The sequence below is a fragment of the Halyomorpha halys genome, unplaced genomic scaffold (assembly GCF_000696795.3).
Source record: "Halyomorpha halys isolate HHAL.00 unplaced genomic scaffold, Hhal_1.1 Scaffold178.1, whole genome shotgun sequence".
NCBI classification, from domain to species: domain Eukaryota; kingdom Metazoa; phylum Arthropoda; class Insecta; order Hemiptera; family Pentatomidae; genus Halyomorpha; species Halyomorpha halys.
The window spans coordinates 1,451,429-1,460,921 of record NW_027105168.1 but is presented as its reverse complement, the minus strand read 5'-3'; the positions used below and the strand labels follow the sequence as shown (position 1 = coordinate 1,460,921).

General features: G+C 28.3%; 1 protein-coding gene across 1 annotated transcript in view; it reads left to right on the top strand.

The window, feature by feature from the left end:
• Positions 1 to 6,595: 6,595 nt before the first annotated feature.
• The window catches only part of LOC106679134 (NADP-dependent malic enzyme), a 99,603-nt gene continuing 96,705 nt past the window's right edge, over positions 6,596 to 9,493 (top strand). Inside the window, exon 1 of the mRNA XM_014418104.3 lies at positions 6,596 to 6,755. Coding sequence (XP_014273590.1) covers positions 6,693 to 6,755 — 63 coding nt within the window. The 5' untranslated portion in view covers positions 6,596 to 6,692. The remainder of the gene's footprint in view (positions 6,756 to 9,493) is intronic.

Genomic DNA, 9,493 nt, shown 5'->3' with positions numbered 1-9,493 from the left:
ATATAGATATTTTTATGAGTTAATACCGAAAGTCATAATATTACTAATTAAAATTGTATCAAATTTTCAAAATATTTTGAGTGTTAGTTATTAACATTTTTTTATTAAATCAGCAATATTTATATATCGATATTGCAGATCTGATAATATCATGATATAGATATTTTTATGTGATAATATCAAGAGTTATAATATTACTAATTTGTTAGTTTGTATTAAGAATATTTTCTTTAAATTTTTATTAAGAAATATTTTTTTTTTTTCGAAATCTACAATATTTATAAATATATTCGATATTGCAGATCTGATTTTATCATCGATCTGATTATATAATAGAGAATGATTAACGCACAAATAATCTCTAATTATAAATAAATGTTTTTGCATTTCCATGGTTGTTATGACAATAATAATTTTTAACTTCCACTCGCCTATTTATGAAATATATAATAACGGGAAATACTGAGATAACTTTTAGTTGTGCTTCATGAGCAGCTTATTTCTAATCGAAATATGATGAAAAATGGAAGTGAAAGTTGTGATGCTCGCAGCGCACCTTTTTTTCCCTTGGTTTCAAATGAAACTTAAATTAATAAATTATAAATTATGGTGGTTCGTAAATATTATAGGGTTATGATGTTATGTTAAATGTAAAGTGTTTTGAGTATAGGATTTTGAGCAGCCCTATTTAAAGTCATGTTAAATGCATAAGAGTCCTGGAAGATTTTCTGAGCAATTTGTTTTATAACCTTTCTTTCCGAAACTTCATGTCATTGTTTACTTCTTAGTTTTCATTAAAGTAATTCATTTCATCATGCCTAAATTGAGTGAAAAGTGAAGTTGTGGGTTTGGCTACTGAGTGCCTTGTTGATCTTTTAACTTGTGAGGTAGAGAATCAAGATGTACTAATTTACAACTGTCATTGCATTATTATTTTTATCATCCATTTTTTTATTAGTTTTAAAAACATCGAAAACCATACTAATACACAATCAAAACACAAACTACGAGCAATTAACCTAATACAATAAACAAAACAGTGGCGAGCTTAACTGGTCTATTGCATGACATCACTCTCCATTTATCAGACCTAGTAACAGACTCTCAACCATGTTAAATATTATATCGTTTTAACATGGTAAAAGAAGGACATCTTTCTCCATTTAACACAACGTTTTCCATTAAACACGCTTTAAAGTATTAAACTAAAGATCATGAATACTTCTTCTGTGTTATTGCTCATTAATTCTGGTTTATAACATTGGCTATGGTTTCAATAGGGGTATTCATGATGTTGTGTTAAATGTTAAATGTTTTACCATGTTAAATGTTATAACTATAAGATTGTGAGCAGCTCTATTTGAAGTCATGTTAAACGTTAAATGCATAAGAGCCCCTAGCGGATTTTCTCAGCAACTTGTTGTATAAGCCTTTATGTTTATAACCTTCCTTCCAGACCCTCATGTTATTGTTTACTTCAGTTTTGATTTAAGTAATTGATTACAACATGCCTAGAGTGAGTGAAAAGTGGAATTTGTGTGAAAGTTTAGCTTATGAAATGAAATGAAAAAATAACTTTATTCTGGGACATATGTCCCCTAAGAATAATTACATGGTTCATATAGTGAGATTTTTATCTGGCGAGCGTTTACAAATTTTCAGATAGTAGAATGAAATTACATTGTTTTTTTACTGTTTTTGTTTCTCAAATGTATCATTAAAATTATCCATTCTGGTTTAATAACAGGGATATTAATACCACTAACACACGAAAGAACTGAGCTGTCACAACAAAAATGGCGGCGATCTCAACTGGTCTATTGTGTGATGTCATTCTCCATTTAACAGACCAAGTAACAGACTCTCAGCCATGTTAAATGTTATTTCGTTTTACCACGGTAAAAGAAAGGAATTTTTTTCGATTTAACATGAGTTTTTCCATTTAACACGCTTTAACATGTTAAACCAAAGATCATGAATACCCCTAATGTCATAAATCATTATTGCACTTGCAGAATATTGGAGGAAGAGGTTTTGTAACAAGAATTTCCAAATGCACCTGAACTATCGATTATTATTATCTCCCTTATCTGACTAATGTAAAAGCTTTTGTAGCGATCAATCATTTTCGAGTGGGTCATTACTGATTGGACAGTGAGCTAACATATCATGTTAGCACTGGACGGTAGCGTTTGAGGCAGGTGCTCTCATTGTGATGTAGAAGGAACAGCTTCAGAGTTTCCTCTTGAATGACCTTGCTACAAGACTGCAATTACTCAATGAAATTTAAATGCAGCTGTTTAGTTAGAGGTCATTTCATGACTGCACTATGCGCTGATACAGCTTGATAATATGTTAACTTACACTTAGAAGATTCCTATCACTTATACTCGAATCTCTAAACTAATGCACTCTGACTGGAGCCTGTATGATTTATCGATAGTAAAATTTCAAGTTTTTTTTATTGTTATTTCGAAAATTTAATCATGTTTAAGTGAATTAGACCAATGATTGTACTCAAGCATGTAAATAAAAGGTACATTAATCACAATCCAATATATTCATTCATTTGAGCGAGAGGGTGGCATACCCGCCTCACCTTAAAAGCAAAAGTGAAGTCAGAAATTAGAGCGTTAGCCACACCTCTAGGGCTCAGGTTTACGTTAGTTTGACAATTTTCAAGTTAATTCCTCAACTAGATGTATCTTAAAATTTTTACCAGCATTTATTTATCTTAAGAATTTAACCCAACTCTCCTTAAAAGCAAAAGTGGAGCCAAAAAAAGCATTTCCACGAAAAGAAGATTTACGTTGAGGTTAGTAGGAATTTCTGCCATTGTAATCAAGACTGAAACAGAAGGCAGCCAATGATTGGCTCATACTTTTCCCCTACTCTTCTCCCACGCCCCTGAAGAGCACTTATGATCCGCCTTTTTGGCTTCAGTTTTTCTGCCAGTTTACTCCCTCCATTATACTTCTTCCTATAACATTTGTAAAAATGGGTCAATCGCACCAGAAGATGTTTAATGTTAAGATCCGAAATGTAACGTTCTCTCTAATAACATTAAATTTGGTGCCCTACAACTTTTATTCAAAAGATTTTTAATTTAAAAAAAAAAGTTTGCATTTCACTGTATTGAATTTCTAAGCAAATTTGGTAAAAATCATTGTTCGTGCCTCATCGATTATTGGCGTATTCCTGGATCTTCTTAATTTATAATGTTAGGCACACATTCGACGCATAATTTAATGTTTTTTTATTTAATTATAAAATAGGTTTTCGTAGAGTGCGTTGTTTAAAATGTATAGGGAAAACAAATCCAAAAATTTGGCCTTTTTATCTTCCACCCAGACTTACAACTTGGGATCTAGTAAACTTCTTACTATCTGACGTCGAATGAACATAATTAGACAATCTCCTACTTTCATAACGGGGACTCAAAAAGTTTAGATCAACTAGTCAAAAACTGTCAAAAAATAATAAAACCGCATCCACAATTCTATTTAAATAAAGCAATACCCTGTGACTTCGTTTACTGTTACATAAAATATTAACCTCAATTCACTCACGATTTTTTAATTCATATGGTGATTCCATATTAAGACCATATGAAGTCATGAGCGTCGGAGTTTATGTGTTTTTTAAAAATATTTTCCTATTATGGGAATTATAAAACAAATTGGACACATACTTTATCACTTAATGCCATCTGTTGTCCTACAAACCGAAGATCGACGAAGACGTGAGAAAAATTTACTTTTCAGTTCATCACTTTTATTATCGTGTTACTGTAATGTGAGTTTTACATTTTTTTTTTTTTAATCAAACTTGTACATTGTAGAAATATGTTTCTTTTTGTTAGACATTATTAATTTATGTGAACGTCGTTTGTGGTTTTATAATTTTTTGTTTAAATAGTAAAAGTTAACGAGTGTAGTAATGGTTAATAGCATGGATTTTGTGTTTTAACTCATCCTTTTTGAATTTAAAAAAAATGTATAGCTTTCGATAAAGTAGATATAAACCTGAAAATATATTTTTTTTATTGATTCGATTTCAAAATGTCCTGGGTGATTCATCAGTATTATGATCAATCTGATCATCCGTCTATAGTATTACTGTCATTCCGACTGACTCCTTTAAGAGTCAGATCTATGTCCATATATATCTCTAATCAACATTACTTATTAATTATATACACATATAGTAAGTATAATAAGAATAACATTTAGTACATTATGACTAATTAATTATGGGGATGTAGTTAGGGTATCGCTTGGAAAACCGTTCGGTCTCTTGGCCTGGACGGGTTGATTTTTATTTTGTGACGCCCCACGTCACGAAAATTCAACCTTCTCACTCTATTTAGAATAAGGTATTAACTTATAGGATAAATCGGGGTAATAATAAAAAAAAATAGTCAATTACCCTGTTTCTCTTTTCTTCGAGAGGTGTCAGAAACTATAAGTTACTAATTTCATGGAAACTATATTTCGGTGCATTGCATCTTCCATTGTCATCTACTAAGAACATAACTGCACTTTGTAAGTAAATTTATATTTTCACTGATTTATGTCTGTCACAATTTTTTTTCTCTCTCCCCACACCAATTTCAAATCCCCTTTCACCTACAGAAAAAAATACTATTTTAGCTACCGAATATTTGCATCGTTTTTAGTGAAACAGATTTTGGACGAAAGATTTTTCTTTAAAAAAACGATATCAAATGTGTTCATTATTCAATGTTTTAAAGGCTTATCAATTTCTAAATTATGCAAATCCCAGAATACAGCCGATATTATGTCATCCCTTACTATAATTTTCTCAGTGGTAACTTTTCTCTGGTTTCGTTTTTTTTTCTTCTGTTCATGGACTAGTATTTGAAGTGATAAATTGTTTTATGGAGATCAATTGGTCAAATTTGTCTACTTATACTCACCTAATGGAAAGAAAATGTCTTAAAGGTCGGGTTTATAGATGTGCAAAATTTATTTGAACTTATTATTTTTTTTAATAAATCATTAAAAAATACTAAAGTTATTTTTGTAATAATTTATTTATAATTTTACTCGACTCTCCATTTTTTTTATTGTTACACAAAATGGATTTATATCATGATTGTTGAAATAATATATTATCAAGTAATGTTTTCTTAACTTATAATTTTGACAACAAGGAATTAATTTAAGCTAATTTTAGACTGTCAAAATTAAATGTCATAGAAGCAACTGTCGCATAGTTTGCCATAACAGTTACAGCCTTGGCAGTTAAATATCATATTGAAACGGGTTTTAACGTGATATTAGTTTCACATCTATATGTATTATCAACTATCATGTCTGGCATTCGTGTGAAAATAACGTCTCCACAGTGAATACTATCACGACAGCAATCACTGTCATTATGTGGTGTAATTGTCACATTTCATTCCAGAATAATGCAGCAATCGACATTATCATACACCATTATTTTTTCTAAATGTTTCTTAAGCTCTTTCATTCCTTATACGATTGGTTCCTAAGCGGTTCAATGATCTTAAGTCAGAAGAGGTGCAGCAAACGAATCTAAATTACTCCAAATATTACAAAAACAAATAAATAAAAATAGCAAATGTACAGTGCATTCCAGCATTTACTTTTCACCGTTTTACCTCCTTTTCATATATTTGCAACCACCCTAAGAATAATTGCCGTGTATTATGTTTGGCTCGACAAGGGTGCCGAGATATTTGGTTGGTCTGACAAAGGTGCCGTTAATTTTTTTAGCCTGAAATGTTATATATTTGCTACTCTATACTACTCATAAAACTGAATGACTTGTTATAATAATAAAAAATAAATGACTAAGAAATGATTAAGTACATCTATACCTATGGAATTCTATTCCCTCCTTCATCCGTAGTTCTAATACCCTTCCAACCTTCAAATCCCGTATCTTCGACCACCTTCTGTCCACCCGATTCCGGAAGAATAACAATTGAAAGTTTAAAACAAGGTTTATATGTTTTCTGTATTTAATACTTCAGTTTTTCGTTTTATACTTGTAAATATGTATATTGGCAGAAATGGTACCTTTCCATTTATTACTTTTAGTTTAATTGCATTGAATTTTTTTTTCTCCTTTTATTTATTATCAGAAGTTAGTCATCTTATGTTTTATGATATGACATATAGTTTTATTTTATTTGTTCTATTTTTATTTTATATACTTTGTTAATTATTGTTGTTCATTTTTATCTTTTCGAATTAACTGTTTTATTATATTTTATGACGTTTTATAATTTCATTTTTATTTTGTATTTTACTCTATGGCTTTAAAGCCTAATTTTGATGCCTGTATATTATTCTAAAGGGTTCAATCCCAGAATAAATAAAGAATATTATTATTACATCAAAAATTAATGCTCAAAATGAACAATTTTTAAATGACCGAAATTTGAAAATTGTCTATATAGTCGATATTTCGTCTTAATGTGAAACATTTATAATTATAAATTTTATTATTTTTTTTTATCAATTATTTAATTAGTGATTATAGGTTTTATTGTTATGATACTAAATGAGAATAAAGCTTGGATTCGTAACCGCAGGAATCGATTGTAGTCAGGTGATTCTAATCGAACGGTAGCGAAGCGATGTGGTGGGGTGGAGTCCGGGACAATTCAGTCTTCACCCGGCTACAAAACACTAAACATGTCTACAGCACCTTCTCTTCTCAGAGGATACGACAGGCTCGTAGATACGGCCTTTAATAAGGTAATGTTTCTACATTACATCTCTAAAATATTATATTTATAATATGTTGTAGTGATATAACCCTGAAAATATCGATTAAAATTTCAAAACATATCATTTATGTAAGCAGTAAAATTGTTTACAAACCTCCTTCAAATTAAATTATGGATCGAAAAAAATCCAGCTGTTGTCATTTAAACACTCATATAGCCTCACTTAAGTATAAAAAAATTAATTTTTTTTTAATTACATTAATTTCTTCCATTCACTAATTCTATTGAAATTCATATATTTTATCAGAACTGAGCAGTATATCCGATGAAATATTTTAAGATAGAAAATAAAGTACATTTTCAATTTTAGAAACAGAGTACAAACTATATTATTTGTAACTGTAATTTTTCTTTAAAATAATAAATTTGTATGTCCTTTTATAATTTTTTTTTTTTTTTTTGTATTTAAGTGCAAAACTTTTACTTAAATACATTTACAATCACAATGCAAAACGCTTTTAATACATTTTTTTTCAAAAGACTGAGAAACACTTAGTTAAAAAAGTTATACCTAACTGAATAGAGTTGCTGCAGCATACACTACTTGCTTAAAACTAGTTAAATTTAAAAAATAAAAATAATATATAGGCAAAGTATAATTATTCCAAAATAAACTGTAGTAACATTCCATGTTTTCGTTTCCTTTTCCATTTTTTTATTATTTCTCATATTTTCCCTATTATTTTGCTCTATCTCTCTAAATATAAATTTTGTTTCTTTTAACAAATATACGAAAAACTTTATCTACAATTTATCTAAAGATTGTAGACATATTAAATATAGTAACAGTATATATAAATAAAACAATATCCTACACAGGTAATATTTAATTAAAATGTAAAAACTCTCAACAAATATTTGCACTAATACAAGGATATAAATACAAGTATAAAAGAAAATACATTAAAATGAGTTATAAATAAATTGTAAAAAATATATCGTATTTTTTAACAAATGAATTTTTTTTTTAAATACTGTATTACTAAGTATTAATTCTCCAAATTACTTATTTAATTTTTAACTCAGCTAAATTACGAAATTAATGAAACATTATGTAATCAAAATTTCCTTTTGTTCGCATCTTCATTGAATGCAAAAAAAAAAACTACATGTAATTGTCAAGTAATTGAAATGTATCGAAGGTAATGTTAGTATTTGAAAGTGTTTGTGATTAACAATGGATCCATTGAAGGCAAGACAGTGTAAGTCAAAATTGGATTTTTAGAGTTTTTTGTATTAGTAGGAAAGTAAATAATTCCTATATTCTTTTCTATGTCATTTTATAGCTTTTATTCTTAATTATTTAACTTTAGTGCTAAGGGCATAAAATTTTATTATTCATTAACGAAAACAAATTAAATACTGTCCATAATACAATTCAACTTCATTATTTTATGTCTTAAATACTCCTCATGTTAATGGATTTTTCTAAATTATAAAATATTATATTACCAAAAGCTGTTTTTTGTAGACTCTCTATTCAGTTTTCAGTAAATGTCTGACATTTGACTAACCAAAAGCATGTTTTTGATTATTTTCACAGAAAAAACAAAAACCTATAGAACTGAATCGTTTTCAAATCCTATTTCATAGTAGAATCAGTCATCATAATTTTAGTTCTATAGACCAGCCGAGGAGACTTAAGATAAAATTCTGAAACGATTTTCAAATTCGGGATTTTTAGATTTTTCGCACCGTTTAGATTCTTCGAAAACTAAAGGAAAACTTGTAACGGTTTTGGGCGATGACTACAGGACGCATTTGATAAAAAAAGTACCTGATACGAATTCGTCGAAAATTTAATTTACCATCAAAATCGAATTGATCGAAAAGACCTTCATTCATACATAAAGAATGAAGGTCTTTTCGATCAATCGATCGAAAATCAAGAAAAAATGAATGAATTTTTTAGAAAAATTTTTATTCAGAAGTATTGATCTGTTATTTTCTAGATGAAACTTGGTGATTGATGAACTCGACAGTGCATAATTTAAATTTCAAAAATAATTTTGAAATCCATAAACTTAATTTTAATAAGTGTTTTGTTATTTAAAAAAAATTGGTTTAAATTTTATAAATACAATTTTGTATCCTGTTGGTCCTCTTGCGTTTTTTTCATATACCTTTTATTATTTGAAAGCTTATGATTGATTTATTTTTTCGAATTTGTATCTCTTTGAAATACTAATAATAATTATTATTAAACTGTAACTAAAGTTAAATGTTATTATTAAACATATCTGATGTATAGAAATGTATATCTCCTTCGAACGTTTGGTTAGTTACGTTACTGTTTCGCCCTTCATGTACTTAAAGAAGTATCTAATGCAGTATTTTCGAGTAATTGGGTGATTTTTCTACTTTTGCTCTTTAAACGTACATTTTTTTTACTTAAAAGAGAATATTATTTAATAAACTTAATTACCATCCTCAACTGCCTTTATATTTTTAATAATTTATTTTTTAAACTATTTTGATAAAAAACTGTTGAAAATACTGGTTAAGGATATATATTGTATAATGTTGAATAAATAATATTTAAAGATTTTTTTTTTAATTTTCACAACTTTAAATTTAAAATTTTTTCCTTAAAAAAAAAAGGAAGATTTTTATTTATCTACAAACTTAACTGATAATTATTCCAGGAATTTTCTTAGAATACTTTTTCATTTGCTAAAAAAAGAAAAAAAAAACTTTTTTGTTTTT